At 40.6% G+C, this 23,088-nt stretch overlaps 2 protein-coding genes across 5 annotated transcripts in view; one reads left to right on the forward strand and one right to left on the reverse strand.

Moving 5' to 3' along the window:
- LOC113979276 (cytosolic phospholipase A2 beta-like) overlaps positions 1 to 10,820 on the forward strand; it is a 56,617-nt gene extending 45,797 nt beyond the window's left edge. For all 4 annotated transcript variants that reach the window (XM_027706727.1, XM_027706733.1, XM_027706721.1 and 1 more), the window contains 4 exons: positions 526 to 711; positions 3,685 to 3,851; positions 4,353 to 4,539; positions 6,742 to 10,820. In XM_027706727.1, coding sequence (XP_027562528.1) covers positions 526 to 711; positions 3,685 to 3,851; positions 4,353 to 4,539; positions 6,742 to 6,980 — 779 coding nt within the window. In that variant the 3' untranslated portion in view covers positions 6,981 to 10,820. The remainder of the gene's footprint in view (positions 1 to 525; positions 712 to 3,684; positions 3,852 to 4,352; positions 4,540 to 6,741) is intronic.
- Positions 10,821 to 11,946: 1,126 nt separating this feature from the next.
- Positions 11,947 to 23,088, reverse strand: part of SPTBN5 (spectrin beta, non-erythrocytic 5) — a 79,821-nt gene continuing 68,679 nt past the window's right edge. Inside the window, exons 44-54 of the mRNA XM_027674219.1 lie at positions 22,728 to 22,945; positions 20,397 to 20,586; positions 19,421 to 19,597; positions 18,404 to 18,508; positions 16,768 to 17,388; positions 15,889 to 15,960; positions 14,280 to 14,366; positions 13,773 to 13,864; positions 13,507 to 13,592; positions 12,897 to 13,032; positions 11,947 to 12,316 (exon numbers count right to left, since the gene is read on the reverse strand). Coding sequence (XP_027530020.1) covers positions 12,256 to 12,316; positions 12,897 to 13,032; positions 13,507 to 13,592; positions 13,773 to 13,864; positions 14,280 to 14,366; positions 15,889 to 15,960; positions 16,768 to 17,388; positions 18,404 to 18,508; positions 19,421 to 19,597; positions 20,397 to 20,586; positions 22,728 to 22,945 — 1,845 coding nt within the window. The 3' untranslated portion in view covers positions 11,947 to 12,255. The remainder of the gene's footprint in view (positions 12,317 to 12,896; positions 13,033 to 13,506; positions 13,593 to 13,772; positions 13,865 to 14,279; positions 14,367 to 15,888; positions 15,961 to 16,767; positions 17,389 to 18,403; positions 18,509 to 19,420; positions 19,598 to 20,396; positions 20,587 to 22,727; positions 22,946 to 23,088) is intronic.

A 23,088-nucleotide genomic window follows, 5' to 3' on the forward strand; every position in this document is an offset into this window, starting at 1 on the left:
ATTGCATGTTGTGTTGCCTCACTGTGGGTCTTCCAGAATAATTTTAATCCATATCAGAATGATCACTATGTGATATTTTCTTTCTTTTCTTTTCCCCTCCCCTCCCCTCCCCTGCCCTGCACTGCCCTGCCCTGCCCTGCCCCTTCCCTTCCTTTCTTTTCCCCAGAGCCACACTTCATGCTAGTTACAAATGTTTTTCATTTCAAAATTCCTCCTGGTCTGTTATATGACTCTCCCTATGACTGCAAATGAGAAGGGTGGCTTTTACTTGTGGGCAAAAGTACAAAGCCAGTATGTCATTTGAAAGAGTAAAAGACAAAAGCTGTAGCTGCTTTAAAGAAAACCAAATATCTCTTTGTTTAAATGATATGGGTCATGTGCACATGTTTTCCAGCAGCCTACAAGAAACAGGGAGGAGAGGGACCCACAGAAAGACAAGAAGGGCAGCTAGCCAGTAAACGGGTCTGGCAAAACAGGTTGCTGATTTTTTTTTCCCTCTATCTCATAGTTTCTTCTCTATTTCAGAAAAACATTCCCCTGAGGATGATATCACTGTCATCGAGCCTCCATCCTGTTTGTCAGGGAAGTTGTATGAAATGTTTCAGGACATTATGACCAAGCGCCCACTACTGGGAAAGTCTCATAACTTCCTGAGAGGCTTAGAATTTCATAAGGATTATATCCATCAGAAAAATTTTATTGAATGGAAAGGTAACTGCAACAAAGAGTTAGCTGCATTGTGCAGGTAACATCTCAGATTTTTTTTTTTAGACTTCGGAAAACTCACATTTAGAGATACTTTTTCAGGGTTTGGAAATATGTTGAGGTGGAACTATGTTCACAGTGTCTGTTGCTTTAGGGTAACAGGCTAAAATGAATTAGTCCATAGGCTGCTCTTTCCCTTCTGGAAGATATCTGTAATTTGTGTCAAACCGTGCTCTTCTACAGGAAGTTTGTCACTCTGCATAGGTACAGTAGTCAAAAGATTCAGGAAAGGCAGAATCTTTTGAGTCAAGAAACAAAGGTAACACCAGAAGCACAAAATAGCAGGTTATTATGTGGATCAGATGAAGAAAAGGACTGGTTGCAAGCCTGTGGTTGCCCATATGTCTGGTATTTCTGCCTGATGATCTATCCATCCAGAGACCTCTCTTTAACCCCTCAGAAACAGAAGTGCCAAGATCCTGCTACAGGAAGTTGAAATCACATAGGGTTAGACTGTATGTATTAAACAACAGAATACGTAGACTTGATGTATAAATGGAACAGCAATTTTCTATGGTCTGTGCTCCGCAGGAAGGCAAAGTAAACTCATAATAGTTTTACCTCAAAATCTATGAAACAATCTGTGAAATGATAGCAAGGTGATGGAGATGAGGTTTTGTGGATCAGAAACCTTCCTATAATGCCACCACCCTCATTTATTCCATGAACAGGTAGCAGTGTGGGAGGACCCCACGTTATCAAGGTTAATCTGACTTCAGCAAGAAAGTATGCGTTCTCTGCCTCCTCTGAGTCTTTCTCTTTGGCAACTTGTGTTTTCTTTCCCCTGTTTTATGCAAGTTACAGTGTGTTTTGTCCCTCTCTGACATTGCTACATGGTTTGCTGACAATGGCAAGGCATGGTGGTGCTTTTTGTGGATTAAGACAAAGCTCACAGTGTGCTATCTGCTTTCAAAATGTTCAGTAAGCAAAGACTCAGTGTCCTGAAAGTCTGGTCCAAGAAAGTAAATGAGAGAAGGAGAAAACAAGTAGCATAAGAAGGGTGGGTGAGAGAAGGAGCAAGCAAGTAGCTTAAGAAGACGGATGAAGGATGAAATTGTCAGTCAGTAAATGTTAAAAAAAAGCTTTCCTTACATTTGCTGATTATCAGTTTTAAAGACAAATGGCTAAAAGCAGATTTTAAGGAGGATTTTGTGGAAGCGAGCATAGGAACACTAAAGACTATCTCGGGGTAGACAATCTACAGATGAAGTAAAATATATGGAAAGCATGAAGTCTGGAGAGGGAAAAGGAAAACTGAAAGTCTGGAGTGGGAAAATTAGCAGATTTTCTATCTTCTTTTGGTTGCCTGCATAAGACCAAGCTAAACCCTAGGAGCAAGAAGAGATGTCAGGTCTGTGAACAGAACTGATCTTGTGGTAGGTGAAGTCTCCAGAATATAGCTTTGTTTTAAAGGCTTCCCTACATCTGAGGTTATCTGACAGATTAAAACAAGACTTTAAATGCCTAATTTTCCTGATGAGATATTTCAGAACTAATACTGTGGAATTAGTGTAATGCATTTACAGTAGGGTTCATGCTTTAAAGGGAATTCCTGAGACAGGACTTCTTTAAAGAAAGTCTCTATTTGCATGTGGGATAGAAGAAGAGATTCTCACAAGAAAACACCTACTTGTAGTTCACATATCCAGCCATGAATAAATGCTACATACTTCCATCTTTGTGATAAGAAAAGGAGGGTAATGTAATTTCAACTAAAAATTTTCACTGGGCCAAAGACAAGTAAAAAGCCCCGTTTCTTTTGTGAGGGACTACAAGCAAATGTCTTTCATGACAGCAGAATCTGTGAATTCTCAGCAGCCTCGAATGCTAAAATAAGCACATTTTGTAAAGACCTGACAGTGAGGAAATGGAAAAATTATGAGTTATTACTTCAAGCTGCTGTGAAACATTCCAGGCTATGGAACAAGCTAGAGTTACTCTGCACAGTTTAAATTAACACTACAGAATGAGGCCAAGGAAGCAGAGAGGTTGAATGAATTAAATGCTGCAGTATTTCTGTGATCAACAGTTTCTTAAAATGCCTAAACACAATAAGTGTTCTGCTCTGGGCTTTGCTACCTCATTTTGTGAACTTGAGGGACACTCTTAAGCCATTATTTTGATACTTAAAACCATGGCAAAATGTTTCATGTTTCATGGGACTAGAAGAGTACTAGGGGAACAATAGAGGACTTGCTGTCTACAGGGCAAGCTGGTGAGGTTGCTAGCAGAGAAATAGCTATCAGAAACTGGCTTTAGATCTCAACTTACCAGTTGGTGTAATCCCCTTTTGGCTCCTTTTGGCATTAATGTGAGATTTAATTAATTCAAGCAGTATTTTAAGCTGTAGGTAGGGGATGCTGTGTGCATGATGTGGTATTTTTTTGCAGATAATTTATGTGAGATCACTGAAAGCAGGTTGAAGTCAGATTTTTCAACATCGGAGAGGAGCCTACAAAAGCTGAGAATACAAAAGCAAAAAAAGAGCAATGCAAAAATGCAGTGATGTATTGCATTTGTTAGCTGTGTTGCTACACTGTGAAATTGTTTTTGTTGTTTACATTTTTCCCAGTTCTTAGGGGGAAAAAATCTGTTGAAGTCTGTATTCTGTGAAAAATGACTCCCCAGAGCAGCTGTGAGGTCAGTGGAGTCTGTGTATCACCTGTCCTCTTCCTGGCTGCCTCATGGCCTGCCTTTGTGAATGTGTCTGGGAGAGTGTGGTAACAGGCCAGATGGGCCCAGATGTGCAGTCTAAAGGGCATGCTTCTGAGGCCGTGTTTGTGGGCTTGCATTATGGAGGGAGGTGACCCCGGTCTTGAGGGCAACCAAGGGGCTGCCCTTAACATGTAGCACAGACAGAATTACTCACTCCTCCTTTCCTAACAATGCAGCACTAACTGTATTCAAAATGTTTTTCAGACACTGTACTGGACGCTTTCCCTAACAATCTGACACCGCTGCAGAAATATCTTTGTCTGATAGATGTTGGCTATTTCATCAACACCAGTGGTGCAGCACTTTTCAAGCCAGAGAGGAATGTAGATGTCATTATATCCCTTGATTATGGTTTGGGGAATGTGTTCAAGGTGAGAAGATTAACTTACTCTGTTCCTTGCAATTCTGGTAAAACTATTCTTATCTTATTAAAACTTGATCATATATTCAAGACCAAACCAGTCACTGTATCTTGGAGGAGGAAAGAAACTTACTTCAAGAACAGAACTATAGAAACCGTTAGGCTCTTTTCTCTATAGTGAATTATAGCATACACTTCCTAGGAATTGCAGTAACAATTGTTCGCTGGAGACATGCCCTTGATCTCTCCTGGTCTGTCATGACAAATTCTAAATGTGGTTTTGGATCATTCTCTTGAGCTTGTAAAAAGCATTATAAGCTGATAAGAGGCATCATCTGACTTGTGGTGAATGGTGGCCAAAAGCAGGGTTGTACTGCAGTTGCTTTGGACTACACATTCATTTCAGAGTGATTCTAGGGAATGACTTAAGATGCCATAGTATTTCTAGGATACATGAGTAAACCTGATTCTTGGTTTAGAGCTTTAACTCCGTGACATTCTGTGTCCACAGCAATTAGAGATGACATACAAATATTGCAAGATACAAAATATCCCGTTCCCCAAAGTGGAGCTAAGTGAAGAAGAAAAGAAGAACCCAAAGGAATGTTACGTCTTTTCGGATGCCGAGGATCCCAGAGCACCCATAGTAATCCATTTCCCCCTGGTGAATGACACGTTTAAGGAATTCAAGGAGCCAGGTAAATTCAGTCAACAAAACTGTGTACTGTGCTCTGCCCCTGGTATGTTTCCACTGATGACAGGCAGAAGAGCAACCTCCGTACACCTGCTGGTCATTCTCCACTTGCAAAGTATGGAGGACACAATCCCAAGCAACTCAGTGCCACACTGTGTTGGAAAGCATTGCCAAGAGTGAGTGGGTCTTCAGTTTTGTGAAAAAAAACAAAACAAAACAAAATAAAAAATAATCCAGCCCCTGGAAAGCATCTGAATGTTTGATGAATGCAAGAGCAGGCAAAATGCCAAGCTTGCTGCAGTGCTGTGCCAGTGCGCTCGCAGGCTGCGGCTGCATGGCTGGCCGGACGCGGGGCCTCCTCTCTGGCCCTGTTGCTGTGGTTGGAAGAGAGGACCATGAACCACTTGTAGTGGTCACCTGCTTGCACCCAGCTCAGGAGCAGGTGGAATGGCTGCCTGCAGAGAGGGCATGTGGTGCTCTGTCTCGCCCAGTGATTAATGCAAGTAGTACAGAATTGGTGGAGGCAGAAAGGCAAAATTCCAAAATTCTATTGTGTTTTTGAGTAGGACCACAGCAGAATGGGTGTCTCTCAGGCAGCATTTGGAGAAGGGTAGGAAGAGCAGCAAAACATTTTAGGTTAAGGTCCTTTTCTGCTCTGCTATTCACCGATGCTCCGTGAATATGTGCATTAAGAGCTAACCAAGAAAACCACATTTAGAAACTTTATGGGTGAAAAGAGGAGATACCCTGTAGGCTTGTTCAGTGGAGGCTGGAGATGGTCCAAATGGCAATGTGTGGTGAGTTCTGGTTATTGAGCAGTGGCTGGCAGGTAAAGAAGGTGAGGTTTTTGGAATCTCTCTGAACGATAGATGAGATGATGCAGAGCAAAGCAGCTGCTGCAGCTTCTCAGTGCTCCAGGCCCAAATTGGTGAGCTATTATGCTCACCTGCATGTCTCTAGCAGTTGGTGATTCATCCATCAAGCTGACAACCAGCAACTGATGTGGGTGGTTGGGGGAGGAAAGTCCTTGGCAACCTGGTTTTGTGGATTTCAATTTTAACAGTGGAGCTTTTTGTTTCTAGGTGGATGAGAGACACCTTGTGGAATGTGGGTACTTTTTTCTTGTTTTTAACCATTTAAATTCCAAAGAGACTCAATTTGTGAAATGCCCATTTACAATGCAAGTATTATAGACTGTGCTTTTGTGTGCTTGAGGCAGATGCAGCTTTATATGGATGTGGGTAACACAGATAATATCTCTCTGAATATTGGGAGGCTTAATGAAGCAACACTGGATATTTTAATACAGCCACTTTTAGTGATAGCATGTGCCCAGGACCCTGATGTCACGCTGCCCTGAAACCACTAGGTTAGACTGCTATTTCTCAAGCAAAATTCATGTCAGTTCATGAGCTTCTGGTTGACATCATAAGGAATATCTCAGCAGTCTTTGTAGTCCTGGTGACAGTCCTCTCACATTACATTTGTGTTTTGGGCATATTTGGTTCAGATTGCAAGGAGATAGGCAAAAAAAAGCCAGCAAAGAAATGTAGCTAAATTTTTGTAGAAGCATAAATATGAGACTGCTGAAGTCCCTGGTGCAAAAACATTGGCCTAACGGGGATTATGGATGTTGCCAATTCCAAGAGGCTGAGTTAACTCAAGGCCAAGCTGGAGTTTGCTAAGAGTCTGATGTGGGGTCCTCTGGTCCATCTGTACCTACGCACTCTGCAACAGGCAGTGCTATGTGGTTAGCATCACAAGGCCTCCTTGTATGTACTCACTCAAGCTGGCAAATGTGCACTTGTCACCTGCCACGGTTAACTGAGGGGTGATCATGGATTTTGAAAGGTGTTCTAGGTGTGTGTCTTGTCTTAGAGTCAGACTTACAGGGTTTGGGAAAGGATGTGGACCCATGGGCACGCTGCCAGGAATAACTGTCTGCAGGGACAGGATAAGGAGGAATGTAAGGATTTGTGCCAGCTCTGCTGAGGGATTTCCAGGACGGAGCCTTAGCAGGAGGGGAGGGAGGAGTAGCTGGGAAAACTGACCAGGAATGGCTCTTTCAAGCTGTGGGTGGGTTTGTAGTAATTCCTAGGGGTTGTTTTTAACAGTGGGTTCTGCCAAGTAGATCAGTCCCTTACAACACCATGTATTTAGTATTCCAGATTCAGCTCACTGTGGTGGTTTTTGTCTTTCTCTGCAGGGGTAAAGCGCGGTCACTCAGAGATGGAAGAAGGCAAAGTAAATCTGGAGAACAGCTGCTCACCCTACTACCTCATTAGGTTAATCTACTCCTCTGAAAATTTCGATAAACTCGTGAACCTGAGCAAATACAACATCCTCAATAACAAAGACACGCTCCTCCAGGCAATCCAGAGTGCTGTAGAACGGAAGAGAAGCAGCAGGACTGGGAATGTCTCCAGCTATTCTGGATACCCCTAGGCTGGGTTTTTGCACTGTTTCCTACTGAAGGCTATGGCAGCACACTGGAACACATCACAGTCACATTGCGACACATCAGTGTTCATTATTTGCAGAAAACTGAGGAAACCTGTACATTTCTCATCTTGCCTTGTTCAAGCTCCTAGCTTTCAAAAGGGTTTATTTAATCTTATTCCCCCATGTTTTCAGCCCACAAGAGCCTCACACTGTGGTTAAGAAATTAAGGTCCTGGTTAGCAGAGACCTCTCAGGATCTCCCTGATGTTATATGATATGGTGGTGCTAGATAGTTTCTTGTATGCGCCTGTCCTTTCAACCCTGAGCCCATTATTGGTGTCTTTTCAATGCTTCATCGCAAACCAAGTCTTGGCCATTTGCATTCAGTAATGTCCAGATTTTCAGATAGGCTGAGCAACTAGAATTTGCACTGAATTGGTGGGCTCAGTTTTGAAGTCAGGCCAAAGAATCATGCATATATATGTGAACAATGTCCAAACTGCAACGTGGACAGTGACGCTCTGTCTGGCCAGTTCCCCTTGCTGATTTAGAAGTTACTCCTTTTTTTTCTGTTCCCCTGCAAGAGTTTGGCACAGAAACACTGCTCCAAACTGCCACAAAAGGGGCAGTTACATTTCAAGGAGAGATGATGTTAGCTGCAGTGAGTGAGTACGGTTCTTTTGAGTGTTGGCTGGAGGAAAAGTTCTGAATAAAGCGTGAGTAAATGCATTGATTTATACCAGCAGTGCCTTTATACGTTAAAATGTCAAGAACCTGAAACAAACTTATGATAGCAGAAGCTTGAGAAGAATAATTAGCATAGACTCAAGTACATTTAATTAAATAATCATGACCAAGCCATAAGCTGGTGCTCCTTATGGATGTAAACTGAATGTACGACAACATAACTCACTAAAAGAATGCATAGCCATTATATTTTCACAGCCAGAAGATTTTTACCTTTTACAGTCTTCTATCCCTAATGTTACAGGCAAAGTGTTTTTAAAAGGTGCTACAGAAAATAGAGCACAAATAATAAAAAAAGGAAATTCTCTATCGCACCTCCTTGTTGGAGGAAAATATTTGGAAAAATGACACCTGGTTTTCATTTGCTTTGGAGTGCAGTGAGAGATTTTTGCTTTGAACTAGGAGATTGGAACATCTTTATGGCCTTGCACTATATTAAAAAGATGGTAGGGAAGGATGCTGAGCAATATAAAACAGAGATCCACAAAAGTCAGAGGAGTTTGCAGACTTCTCTAACATTGAAGGATTTGGACCTGCTTCTGCCTTGTTTATTCTGAACACAGCATATTCAGCAGGGACCTCCAAGGAAAATCTTATACATTTCTTCCATGTTGGAAATTTACTTGAGATCTAGAATTATTTAATTTGAAATCCAAAGTCAGACAAAGAAAGAGCAACAGGGTATATGCAGGCAGTACTCAAGCTCAAAGGGAGAGCATTTACAAAGACTTCATTGCCTGAACCCTGCATTTACTAAATGCTGCTTCTGCTGCAATGGCAAGTAAGCCGTAGTAATATTCCTTGTACAATGCAAATTTCCTGAGCTAAAGAATGTCATGCAAAACCTGAGGAGTAGTAAAAGCTGGAATGCAACTGTACAGCTGAATTCTGGCCATGAGACGTTAAGAACTAATGGGATACCAGCTGCAAGAAAAAAAAAAGAACCATTTTGAGTTGAGAGGTGAGATGGCAGCAGGGGGCTATCTCAAAGGAGAGTCCTACCAGCAGGATCTGTTGCCTTTGCATAGGAGAGCAGCACGTCCTGGCACAGTATTTTGTGGCACATACAAATTTTTGTGCTCCTCTGGCTGGTCCTATAAAGAAACCCCTCCCTATAACCTGCTTGGACAGAACAAAAACTAATTCCATCATGACTGCGAAGAGGCTATGTGCTCCCATGTCCCATGTCCTGGTGCACCCTGATTCACCTAGGCTCCACAGACATTTGGTGTTTGACCCCCTGCTTGCCCTGGCTGGAAAGGATGGACAAGAAGTGACTAACACCATCATGCTGTCCATCTCATGTCCTCACTGCTCTTGGGACATCAAATTATTGCCTACATTTTCCAGCATTACACTGTTACACAGGAGCTGCAAAGGTTTGAGCTGGAGGAGAGGGCTGGGGGCTGAACAGTTAGAGGGGAGTCCCAAAACCAGCAACTGATAGCAGCTAGGTAGTTGTGGCAGGGAAGGTGGAATCTCCCTTTGCCAGGAGAACTGTCACCAAAATTTGTGCCAACACTTAAAGTTAGGCTGGGGACTGCTGTTCAATTTTGCAGCTGGAGTCACAGACAAGCATATACCCTTTCATCTCCTTGGGGCCCCATGTGGTACCATTGTAGCCTTAAATGATAATAGTTTTATCAAATATATTTTTGTGTTTCAGGGCTTGAAATTGTGTGAGGGCTCTATCATTGCCCGTCAGACTGCCTTTTTGTTTTATTTTGGTTACTTTTTTGTTTTTGTAACATGACATGGATGTGACACATGGGAACACGTTTAGTGGTGAACTTGGCAGTGCTGAGTTAACGGTTGGACTCGATGGTCATACAGGTCTTTTCCAACTTAAACGATTCTATGATTCTATGACATTAAGGGAGTACATTGCTGGCTTGATGGTGTGGCAGGAGGACCTGGAGGGCAAAGGCTGCTGGAGGACTCTGCAGGATGGAGGGACCTACACCTGGCACAGTCTTGTCTGTGCAGCTTCTTGGGAAGTGGTAGCTGGTACAGGCTGTCTCTCAAAGCACACCTGAGCTGTGGTTCACAGCATTCTGATTTGCACAGCCCCAAACTCACAGAACTATAGAGCAGAGTTTCAGTGACATGAGGCTGATCAGTGACCTGTGCTCTGGACTGGTCCTTGGTCCTTGTTCTTTTTGGGTATACAGCGAGTCTAAGGGCCTCTGAATTTTGTGTGGTTGTTCCCCAAAGGTTGTGGTTTCGATTTTTGCCTCGGCCCCATTCTTGCCTGGCCTTGTGCCACATGCTGTCCTGTGACTGAGCAGAGTGCATGCAAACCAAAGCAGGCACTTCCAGGAGAAAGTTGTTATCTGTGTCTCACCCTAAAAAGGCACATGACATGCTTATAAATCAGGCATTGCTAGTCTGGTGTTATGGTTGCTTAATGACTGAATATGAATGCATGCCTGCCAAAAAGTCACCCGAAAGGCACCCCAGAGCACTACTTTCCGATGGATAACCCCCACAAATACAGAGCTTGCTATCTGTTGCCAAACACAAAGGAAACAAAAGTTTGTTCTTATAACTGCTAGCTGTTTTTCAGAGAAATTGCTTGCTTGTGTCTTTTAACCATTTAATAATATATTAATTAAAATATAATAATTTATTAATTAATAAAATATTGTGAAGGAACACCAGACCCATGAAACTTTATGCACTTAAACACAAGGAAATGTTTTTTCCACTTGTATTAGCACTATTTACTGCAAAATGCCTGCTGAGAACTTCATAGGGCATTTACTGTTTTCAAGATTGGATGGAAAAATTTGGGAGAAGATCTTCAGGTTTACAAAGGCATGGAGAGCCTTGGAAAAAGTGGAACAAAATCTGCCTCCTGTGGTAAAACCCTCTTCAGTGGAATGGCACAAAGCAGGGTAAAGAGGCAGCTGTACTAAGCCACAACCAAGGCACAGCTTTGTTTTGCCTCTTGGTGGTTTGACCTAAGTGAGTACAGAAGGCTGCCTTTCTTGATAACTTTGCTGTTATCAGTTGAATGGTAAGTTTAAATGGTAAGTTTAAAATACTTTAAAAAAGTGTTAGGCTTTTTGTGGTTTTTCTTTGTTTGTTTGTTAGTTTTTTGTTTGGTTGGGTTTTTGTGGGTTTTTTTGGTGGTTATTTTTTTCTTTTTTGTGGTTTTTTTTTGTTGTTTGTTTTTTAATAAAAGCAGCTAAAAATGATCAGCAATAATGAAAATGCATCAGTTTCCCATTACTTTCATGTGCTGGGTTTTTTTGGTTTTTTTTTTTGGTGACAGGCATCAGCTCCAGCTGAGGTGGAGCAGATGAGAGAGCTGGACTAGCCAAAAAAAATGAAATTATTAGATCACCTTGTTGGATGCAAGTGACTGATCTGAATCAGTCTAAATTTAGACTCTAAATGTTGCATGTACCCAGAAAGTATTTACATAAACTTGGTGTAAAGGGTTCTCCTTCCCTACCACTGGAGAATTACTCAGGGCAGAGGAGAAGACTGCAAGCAAAGAATGAGAGTCATGCTTCAGATGGGCTAGAAAAGGACCAAGGCTGAAGTCCTTGTCAGAGGATTTAAGGACTTGAAGCTTTAGCTTCCATCTGTCAAAGAAGAGCCCCCAGCCACTATGACCTGGGGGTAAGAAATATCCTTTCTTCCCATCTTCATGCTAGATAACTTTTCTTTGGCTCAGCAACAGAGATAAGTTGGGGAAAATATATATATGTATTCCTCCCCATGGTTACACCATACCTTAGCATGTGGAGCTTGCTGTTTGGGGACTAGACCTCCTCCTTGCTAACCTGTGTTTCCTCTCCTTTTATACTGAAAGAGTGATTGTTCATGCCTTATTTTAGATTCAGATTCTATTAAAAATGAGTAACACTGCAGGACTTCTTTTATTCCTGGTAACTTCATCCAGAAAGAATTGGCAAATAGGGAATTTTTGATTAATGTATTGTAAAAAGGCAAGACTGTGGAGACTACAAAACACTCCAGGAAGTATATAACAAACATTACCTTTGGGTGCACAGACCACCGAAGCCTCTTAAATCTTATCTGTTGGTATCTGCAAATCCACTTGCAGGTGGCTGTAGTTCAATCACAGCTTGCACCTCATGCTCTGCTAGGTGCTCCCCACTCCTGTCTTGCGGAGTCACTCCACTTGAGCGGTCTGGCTTAAAGGTCCCTCTGCTCTTCCCTGAGGTAACTCAGAGTAGATATCACTTGTGTGGTATGGTGAATGACAGAGTTGTCGTACACATAAAAGTACACCAGATGCAGTCCTTTTTAATTGTATTTAAAGATTTTATGAGATTTAATTCATAATTTAAAAAGTTTCAAGGGAATCGATTACCTTAAAACATATCCATACATTTCCAGAGGGCTGAGTTAAGATATAATGATCTGGTATTAATTGAGGCAAATATAATTTTTCTCTTCCTGCTTCTAGTAGAGATGGAAGCAGTTTTGTTTTATTTCCACTTTGTTCTAGACTTAGGGTGGTGATGGAGGCTTGTGTCACTGCAGTCTCATCTTCCTTAAAATCTGGAAAATTCTGCAGACTTTCTCTCCGCTTTGATTTTGAAGGATGGTGTTCTCCTATCAACAACAAGCATCACCAGAAAATCAGGTACAATCTAGAGTAGTTTAAATCACTCTGTATGTATAAGAACTTGCTAGGCATCTGGCTCAGCAGCAAAAGTCTGCCCGGCAGCAGGACTGGGATTTCACATCACAGTCTGTAAGTTTTTTACGGATTCCAAATGCAACAGAAAGTGCACAAAAGCCAAATTTCTGAATTTGGCTATGGCTTTGTTTTCCATGTCTGTGTCTCCCCTGAGCCTCCTTTTCTCCAGGTAAACAATCCCAGCTCCCTCAGCTGCTCCTTGTAAGACTTTTTCTCTAGACCTTTCACCAGCTTTGTTGCCCTTCTTTGGATACGCTCCAGTTTTCTTGAAGTGAGGGGCCCAGAACTGAACACAGGACTCAAGGTGTGGCCTCACCACTGCCAAATACAGTGGATGATCACAGCCCTAGTCCTGCTGGCCACACTATTTGTGACATTAGTGACAGAGGAGTAGGACTTTTTGACCTCAGTGCAGTCTCTCTTTGTAGGTGACTGCTACCTGAGCAAAAACAGCACTGACGTCTGTTCAGCTTTGTGGCACAGAGCCCATACCTCACGAGTGAGCTTTTGCTGGTCAGTCTTTCAGCAGAGCCCCTGTCTGTAAAGTCCCGCAGTCTTTTCTGGGAGGTCTCTGTGTTTGGAGTGAAAGGCTGCATCATCACTGTGGAATGTGATCTATTACTGTTTCCTGCAAGGTCAAAAAACCACACAAATAAAAACCTTCTGAAGTAGCATTAGAGGCAGAGTTTGCCTTTTCTGGGTCCGTAACAATTTTCTCTGAACATCATAGTTATATCTGTTCTTTGACTTCCTTTCCAGTAAGCCACTGCTTAGAGAGGTGTCCAGAAAGAGATTTAGATTCAGCAGAAAAGCTGTTGATCAGGATCCAAGGCAGCTCCTTAATAAAAGGAGGAATACAAGGCTTAGAAATAACCTGACGTTGGCCACAGTACAACTGAAAGGCTGCTTTGCAAGTCACCCTGGGCATTCTCCTGCCAGGTCGCTACATCACAAGGCAGGTGACCTGTGTACTACTGTCTAACAGAGGCAAAAAGGACAGCTCAAAATGCGCTGAACTAAGGACACTTTCTCATTCTCTTCTCTTTCTTTCATCATCACTTGCTAAAAACACAGCTCATTCTTGAAGGAAGTGAGAATGTACCTATATTATTCTGTAGTGCTTGTAGCCAGTCCTCCATCAGTGTCTGAGAAGGTGCTGCAAAGTAATACTCTGCCCCATCTCTCAGCCTGTAAATGAGGATAGAAGGTGAATTCTAGTTAGTTTTGACTTATACCTTCTGTCTTGGTGAGCGTAAGACATATCAGTTATGCCTCCTAACAACATACAGTCTTAGGTGACTGTAGGCAAATGTAACTGTACAGGTACCTGTGTAGCTTTTCATTTGTGCACTTCTCCACAAGACTTACCGCAACATGAAGCTGTTCTCTTTCCTGGTGTAATTTACTAGCTTCTCACATTTGGAGCCTGCAATACTGAGGGAGAGGAGTGTGGATATATTCTGAAGGGGGATAAAATAAAAACAAAATGTCTTCTGCATCTGTTCTGCTAAGATTCAATTCCATACCAACCTGCAGGCTAACTAGACACCCATATTTTTATGCCGCTAACTTTATAACTAGGATCACTGAATAGAAAGAACCACAGAGGAACAATGGATGATTGTATCTTGAAGGTGAATCTTGCATAAAATACTTTTTTTAAGGAATATCCTTGAAAATTTATGAAAACTTATTATTCTGTTTTATAGTTGGTATCAGTGGAATAATTGCTGAATTTTCATTCAGCTGACATTTGAAAGAGAACTGATTACCCCAGACCCAAACCAAAGCAAATGTTTTTAAATGCAATTTTTTAAATGCACTTTTACATAGGTAGACAGAGAGATTGCTAGAAAGATTCAAAAATCGAATTACCTTAGATGCTTCTTTTTCATCATTATAGAAATCAAGCTTTAATCCATCAAGTTTTATGTAGAAGGATTTCCAAGACCTTGAGCCTGGCTACATGAATAGAAATGGTAATAAAATTCAGTCATTAATTATATATTTTATAGGAGTAGTGAAATCTTTCATATGCAACTTCCTCAAGAAGCCGGGAGCTGTCCATGTTATGATCACAGAAGTTCTCTTAGTCATTATTATCTCCTAGAAGAGCAGAACCTACTATAGTTTCTGGTGGGGGTGATTCAATAAGGGCTCTCTATGAGTCAGGACTGAACAAATGACATAACCTGGTTCAAGCAAGCTCTGTATACCATGTGGCCAGCAACATCTTTGAAGGTGGATAATCAAAGTTATGTCTAATTATTGGCCACTAAAATTTTTTCCTAGCTGGAACACCAGCCCCTGCCTGCTGGTCACAGGCCAGTTTTGTCAAGTGTGTGGTTTCAGCCTAATGAGGCTGCTGAACTCTTCTTATTTTCTTAAACTAACCCCAGTGGAATGCTACTGAACAATGTGCAAAAGCCAACCCCAAGTATGAATTACTGTAAGGTTTTAGTTTAGTGCCGTGAGACTCTTCTGGATGAAGGATCCTATTACTTTTGTATATTCGTATTTTGTTATGTCAGTGAATCAAGTTGACAATTTGGTAATTCAGAGAAAAGGAAAGAAAAAGTTCTGAGGAACGTAAGTCATAATTTTTCTTGTTTGGTAATATGGAAGTTCGGTATCACTGCAAACTAAATTCTATATATCCAGAAGAGAAGAAAAAATAAATTCCTCTTCCAGAAGATGGAGTCCATACCAGATTCAGTTTCTAAAAGAGGTCTTTCAAGTTAAAAATTTTGGGGGAAATAATCTATGGGACGAATAATCCAAGACAACTTTATATGCAAGACCCAGCAAACACTGAGATGTCTACAGATTGGTGGTGAATACTAGAAAATTTCCTGCCCTGTTGTGATCATTAGGCTTCTGACCTGACGTGGTATTATTTCCCAGGATAAGAATTTAGATTTCAGTTTCATTCAAATCCAGACTTAAGAAATCAATTCTTCAAAGATAAACAGAACTTTAATTCTCTTCTAGCACAGTTAGAAATTATAAGTATTGGGAGCATGGGACTGAGGGCTTCCATTGTCAACAAACTATCACATGCTGTTACAGGATTACGAAGCTTTAGTTTTTTTGGGGTGTGGGTTTTTTTTTACTTTTGGTTTTGTTGTTTGGTTTGGTTTTTTTTAATATTGGTGGGTTTTTTTCCAATTCAGTTGATATACTGAAACCTGTGTTTATAATTAGGAAATGTAATTAACATGTTCATACAGCCTAGGCTCTGGTTCATACATCCATTAAATGTATGATTCCCATGTCAGGCAAAAATTCCATCATCTCTTAAGGACTTGATCAGCTACTGCCAAAGTCAGTGGACACTTCCTAATGCATTTTAGGATAACTGAAGCAAACCCCTAGTATTGAGCTCCTCTTCAGCAGGGGATTATCCTGAAGAAGTCTGAGGAGGTCTGGACTATAATCCAAGGACAATGAAATAACAATAAAGAGTGATGGCATTTGTTTCTACCTGTTGTCTTCCTGGAAGGAGCTGGTCTCTCTTCTCTAGGAAACCTTCCATGTGCTGGAGACTTGCAGAAACCTGAGACACACAAGAATATTGCTACTTAACTTTAAAATGGCCCTTAAGCATACGTTAATATTTCTGAAGGTCTTTTTTAGATAAATTCCATGCAAAGAAACTAATCTCTGCTTCCTCTAGCCTTTACATTGACAGCACAGCTAGAAATCCTTACTGTGTTGTAGTCATATCTTTGATATACTACCTAAATGAAGAGAATTCGCATCCTTCTAGAGCAATTCACTTATGAAATTTGCTCAATCATATTGTGTTAATATTATTTTTATATTATTAACTATATTTTACAACTTAAATGGTTCAAGTTATTCATACCACTCTATAAATACTGAGTTACACCAAGTATAGTGTTGTACTGGTACACTTGGGTATGTGACAAACACATTCCTCTCAGAGTACAGGAGTGATGAGTCAACAGTGCATTTCCTGCCCAAGTGAGCAGGAGTTGTTGGTTCTAGTCTTGCACCAAGTCAGCTCTTTGGCAAATGTGCCATTAAGTCCTGCCTTTCTCTGACTTCTAAACTCAGTGGACATTAAGCACTGCTACCTCACATAGAGGGTGTAGGTAAATCTGCAGTCTCGCCTCTTTGTAAGACAGCGTCTCCTGGCTGTTGTTAGGTGTTCTGCTGAGTATTCAGCAGCTGGAATAACCTCTAGTTTGGGAAAGAAAAACAGAAACCAATATAGTTGTTAAGACCTAGCCTACAAAGCTGAGCAAATTAAAAATGGTTTTAAGCTTTACACAGCTGCTTAAGTCAACTGTCACTGTGGAAAGTGTTTCAATTGCAAAGGCACATTCTGTGGGTTTACCAAAGACGTATTCTCTAATGTCTCCCGAGAGGAGTTAGACAGCAGTAAGTTTGGTGATATATCTAGGGACCTTTTTCCAGGCTTGGGTGGTGTTGCCATTAGTTTGGTCTGGAGTTTGGAGATAAAGGAGCCTATAGCACCTTTTTCCTGAGGAGATAGGTGGTCTGTGGCACCAGATTCTGACAAACTGCTACTGTGTTGCTGGTTTATAGGAGTAGGAGATAAAGAAGAGCTTAAAGAACTGTGACTTTCCAAAGAACTAGCTTGTGGACTCACCATCTTTGGTGTAGGTGGAGGGATAATCTCACTGAGCCTTGTTTCAGCTTTCATTTCTGTTTTGTTGCTGCTCAGCACTTCAGGGACATCCTCAGCAATGAGTTGTTGGAACCTTGTTGGAGATTTTTCAACAGGGGAGAAAATAGTTTCAAGTGGGGCCCTCCAGGACAGGCTGGGTAAGGGCACAGATGGTAATGGCATTGTGCTCTTTATCTCTGTCACTTTTGGTGGTGTGTTCCTTTTGTCAGATGTTTTTCTCTTCAGAGAGGGAACCCGTACAACTTTGCCTTTATCCTTATGCTCACTGTCTTCTGTGTCCACTTGTTTCAGAAGATTCATCTCTCTCTGAAGGACAGAAGTATTACATTTTTTTAAATTACCTTCATTTTATTTATGGATACTTACATAAGATTTTTGTTTTTTTTTAGCAGGAATAGTTTTTCAAATACACTGTCACCTGGCATTGAATTTTAAGGCCTTTTCCTCTGTTGGCATTCTTAGAGCTAGATCTGAACTTAATTGCTATGTGCTGAGCATTATTTTGTTACTCAAACCATGAATACTAATGGCAGTTAATCTCAAATACAGTGAATCCTGACCTTGCTAAGTTCTCTAGAGGCTGATTTTTTAATAAGCTCCAGAGAACCTATGCTCCTTTTTTTGTGTCACTGCTTCTTTAAGTTTTCTGTAAGAACATGGAGTATCTAGGGGTGTTGTCAGAGAAAATTTTAGAGGAAAGGACCTTTGTCCCTTCATTTAGCCAATTTGCAAATCAAATGAAATAAATGAAAGACAGATTTGGCTAAGCTAATTTTTAGCCTAATGTCAAACACAAAAGGTATGTTTTGCTGGTTATTTCAGGAAAATAATTAAAACCTCCCACATTGAAACAGGATCTGATAGGCTCAGTGAATATTTTTTGGTACTTATCACAATCCATTGTAAAACTCTGATGTCGGAAGGAAAAAGGCCTATCAGTGCTTTTGTCTCCCTTTATTTTCAGCCCTTTGCTATTCTCTAGAATGCTCAGGTAGCTCCAACTCCCTACTGAAGTCCTGAATAAAGCAAAGTTTCTCTATCTGTGTAGCAAGGGATGATCACACCACTTCTCACGCTCTTTTTGCTGCTCCTAACAGAAGAAAACTTCTACTTCTTCCCTAAAGCTTTTGCAAGCTAGTTATCTTTTTTGACCCACATATAGGTCTGGTTCTCAGCTGCTCTGTCTGCAGTATCTCAGCTTTGGTTACTCATTTACTCTATCTCAGGCCAGGAGTTCATTCGTATGTGGAGTGATATCCAAACAATCAAGGACCCACATCATCCTGTCTCATACACAGCTTATTAACCTTCTAGTACTCACCTTAGTTTTCCTGCTGAGCTGAGCAAACTTCTCCTCCTGTGCTGCGAGCATCTTCTCAAAATCATGGTGTTTCTTCAGTAATTCTTCTACTTCAGATACTGAATCCTGAATGGAAAAATCACCAGACACGGAGGTCCAAAATCAAGTCCCTCAGAAGAGACTGTGCCTAAGATTTTTAGATTTACCTATTTTATTTAGCCAAATTATGATTCTGAAATTTTTGTAATTGAATGTCTGAACCCCTCCTAGTGTGTGAAAAATTTACACTCAATAAAAGGTCTGTAGCTTGCAGTCTGTCTGATGTGCAGGATAAAAAGAGCTCGAATAACAACCTTCGTTTTTCTGCAAAGCTATGTAGTACCATGGTTTCCAGCTATAACTGTTTACATACAGATTAAGTACATGGATTCTAGCTTGTGCTACACACAAAGTAATTCCTGCCCTATGACAATGCATCTTAAACCTCTGTCATGCCCTCTGCTTAGTTTTTGATACCTGAGTTTATGACTTTGTTTTCCCATTTTATAAACCATCAGATGACAGTTCACAATGAGAAAAAAATTGCAAACCAAAAGGAACGTGTTGGATGCTAATTTAAAGGGAATTGACAAGCTAGCTGTCAAGCCATCTCTGTAAAACATTCTACCGCTTGATGGGGAGAATGAGGTGGGGAAAAACCCCTTTTCCTTTCAAAACAGGCTCTCCACATGACAGGGAAGGTTGAACCCTCTACAAGTTATCTTATTTGAAAAAATGGTTTGGAATTCTCCCCTGTCTTCTACCACCCCTTGGAAGGACCACTTTGAGGAGCTCGTCACCATGTCAAAAGCAGCAACTGCCCTGGGCTCACTTTTGTAAGACGGCAGAGCTCCTCCCCTTTCTAATCTCAAGGGTGCATTACTGTTTAGACTGTGATTAATTTCAGGCCTGAGCTGGTACACGTGCCAAGCACTCTGTATATGCTGAGGCATAGAGTGTTCAATAGTGTTTCAGTAGTGTTGCAATGTTGTTACTCACCCCGTAGTTGGTATCTGAAAGAAAGCTCTCCTTGGCAGTCAGCCATGCTTCTGCTTGTAATAGCTCTCTGCGGAGCAATTGAATCTCCCAGTTTTCTTCATATAACACTTTCCTCATGTCCCAGCTCTCCTTTACCTTCTTCATCAGCTCTGACAGCTCTAACAGTTTTTCTTCAATCTAGAAAAATAACATTTGCGATGACAGGAGGTGAAAAATCCAATCAGATCTTCACAGGACAGGCAACTAGCATGTAATGATTTAGCCTTCATGATTTGGAAGATGATCTCTAGCTAACTTTGTGGTGCTAGCATAGTTTAGAAAGGATGTCTGAGTTCTCATTTTTCTTACTTGAATTCATTTAGCCTGTACACTGTATAGCTAGATGTTAGAATTTTATGCATATTCCACATACTGTATGACCAATATTCTGCCGTATGATTTCCCAAGATGAAACTTGGGCAACTTGTATTATAGAACCAGTGAGAACGAGAAGATTCAACAAAAACATCTATTTATGGCAAGGCAACAATGGAGAGACTTAAACTGCAGAAAGTTCTCTTGTTCTTTCTGCAACAGAAATAATGTAATCCTGCATAAATTCTGAAGATGTTTTTGATGGTGTGATCTCTGGATTTACAGAGAATGTCAAGACAAGCTAGGGCAAAGTCTAAACATATATAGATAACAGGATTACAGAAAGGTTAACATTCTTGTTCCTTTGCACATTTCTGAAGAATTATGTATCTTCTGATGTATGCAGGGGCATCAGTCCATCCTACAGGGGATTGCATTGTGATGTGTCATAAGAACTTTAAAATGTGTTTTCTTTTTCTGTGTGTGACACAGTGTGTGTAGCTTTTAACAGTTAAGAATCGGAGTGTCCTGTTTAGTTCTGCTCTGAAACAAAGCTGCAACTTCTGTTCCTTTTATGTCTTTGTTCACTCTTGTTTGTAAAATATTTAACTCATCAACACACCTCCACAGACATGAAATGTGCATTCTTCACCAGGTCACCTCCTGCCCGCTGCATTTCTTCATATTTTAGCCACTGCTTCTCTATCTCACGCTTGTATTCCTCATGACGCTTGATAAGCAGTTCAGCTCCCAGGACATCATTTGCCAGTTCCTCAGATATCACTAGTGCATGCATCTCATTGGCCCACGTCCTACAGAACAGAGCCAAAAGGTAAAAAGGGAAGGAATCTGAGTCTGTTGGATATTTGGGAATGCACGCACACATACTATGACTGTGGATGGATCTATACAGACTTTTGTTTCCTCACAAAAGATATTAATACTGTCTTGACTTTGGCTGACATAGAGTTAATTTTAGTAACTCTTAGTAACTGGTACAGTGCTGTGATTTTGATTTAGTATGAGAATCATGTTGATATCACACTGATGATTTCTTTGTTGCTGCATAGTGCTTACTCTAAGTCAAGCACTTCTCAGTTCCCCATGCTCTGCCAGTGGGGAAGTGCACAAGAAGCTGGGCAGGAGGGGAAACATAGCCAAGACAGCTGACCTGAAACGGCCAAAGGGATATTTTGTATCACAGAACACCATGTCCAGTATCTAAACTAGGGAGAGTTGGTCAGAAAGGGCCATTTGCTGCTTGGGGACAGGCTGGGTACCAATCAGTGAGAGGTGAGCAATTTTATTATGCATCAATAGTTTTTTTGGGTGGGGAGGGTATTTTCTTCTTTTTTTTTTTTTTAATTACAATTATTATCTTCATAATTAGTATTATCATCATTAATATTATTATATTTTACTTTTTTTCAATTATTAAACTGTTCTTATCTCAACACAAGTTGTTTTTTGTGTGTTTGCTTGTTTTTTTATTTCTGATCCTCCTCCCCACACCACTGGATGCCTGGAGGAGTAAGTGAGTGGCTATGGGGTACTTAGCTGCTGACTTGGGTTAAACTGTAACAATGTACAAATACACTGATGAAAGTTTACTCACATATCTATGGATTTTTATAACCTGATATAATATTTCCAGTGCTGTTTCCATAGATAATCTACTAGAAAGACAGCTGCAGCATCTATACATACTGAAGCACTGCGAATTCAAATCCTCAGAAAAAAACTAACTGCAAATGCCCAGATTATACACATTAACAGTACTTTTATACATTGTAAAGGAACACAGAGACTTTCAGATATCCATTAAAATCTTATCACCATACATGAAAGTACTTCATATGCATATAGAGCACTCCTGCAAAGAAGCATATTGATACATTTTAAGGAAAATTTTCTACTCCATGAGTCTCAACTGGCATAAACCAATGCATTTTGATTTACCTGAGCTCAGGATCTATCCCTTAGCATAGTTAATATCCAATAGTCAGTAGTAACCACTTCACTCTCTTTGTATTTCTACTCATTTCATAGATTAACTTTTTCATTATTTACACTGATCTAAAAATGTCCACATTGCTTCTGTGGAAATCCTGCTTTAAAACCACAATTGGCATTAAAAATATATAAATGTTGATGAAGATGACATTAAAATGATGAAATATAATATTTTAAGATTGGTCTGGCACTTTATATTTAGCATATTTCCATGAGCTATTTCAATTTTTACATTAGACCTCTGCTTATAGATACTTTGGCATGATTGATTTAAAAACAAAAGAGATCTACCTCAAAACACATTTTTAAAAACATTTGTAAATGCTTTAAACCTTCAGCATTTTGTTCTAATACTGATTTTAAAAAGGAAAAAAATAAAGGAATTTCCCAGCAATTGAATTCTTGCAAAAAAATGACGCCTAATAATAATGGACAGAAGAGTGTTGGGCAATGCCATTAAATACATGTGTGCAAGATTTTTTCAGCACTTGAGCAAGTGCTAACCTATTTTAGAAGATTATCTTTAATGTAGCTGCTGTGACTCAGAGAAAAAGGGACACTGGTAGCTCTGCAGGTGTACAAATTACTTCGTTATCTAGCCAGAGATATCCCACCTTCCTATAAAATCAACAGTATTTTCACTTGGAATTGTGAAACTACCAAATCTATCCAGAGTGACTGAATTCTCCAAGACTGTTTAGGAAATAGTCTAAAAATATAGTCTAAAAAAGTGGCTTTGTCATGCCCTCTGTGCTGAAGCCTCTAATATGTTGTAAATTCTGTGAAGCGCTGTTGAGAAGATGCCATGAGAGAGATTTGAAAGCAAGCTGCAGAGCCCCTGGGACAGAGGTCAAAAACCTAACAGGTGGAATTTAAAAAATCCTATATAGGAAAAACAAGAAATAGGGCCCGCTGTCAAGCTCCAGGGGCCAACACATACATCAGCTCCCTGCAGGCATTGAAGTAGAGCTGGACCTGTTCTGCCTGACTCAGTCTCGCCTTCCTCTCCAGAAATTTTTTGTCCAGTTTTTCCCAGGACTCATCCACATCTGTGAGTCTCTCCATGATATTTTCCTTAACTTCAGGGTATGTGCGGCTGAGGTGCCAAGCCTCTCCTCGAATCCGTTCCAGCTCTTTCATGATGACTCCTAGATCTCTCTGGAACAGAGACAGAATGGATTGTAAGACCAAGTCACTATTTAGATCTACCAAAATTAGATTTTAAAGATGGTGCATATCTTTTCTACCCACTGGCTGTACAGGGGCTGGAAATATGAATCTGTCAAGACTTTTTCTCTCAG

The sequence above is a fragment of the Neopelma chrysocephalum genome, unplaced genomic scaffold, assembly GCF_003984885.1.
Source record: "Neopelma chrysocephalum unplaced genomic scaffold, ASM398488v2 Primary Assembly neopelma1_24, whole genome shotgun sequence".
Classification (NCBI taxonomy): domain Eukaryota; kingdom Metazoa; phylum Chordata; class Aves; order Passeriformes; family Pipridae; genus Neopelma; species Neopelma chrysocephalum.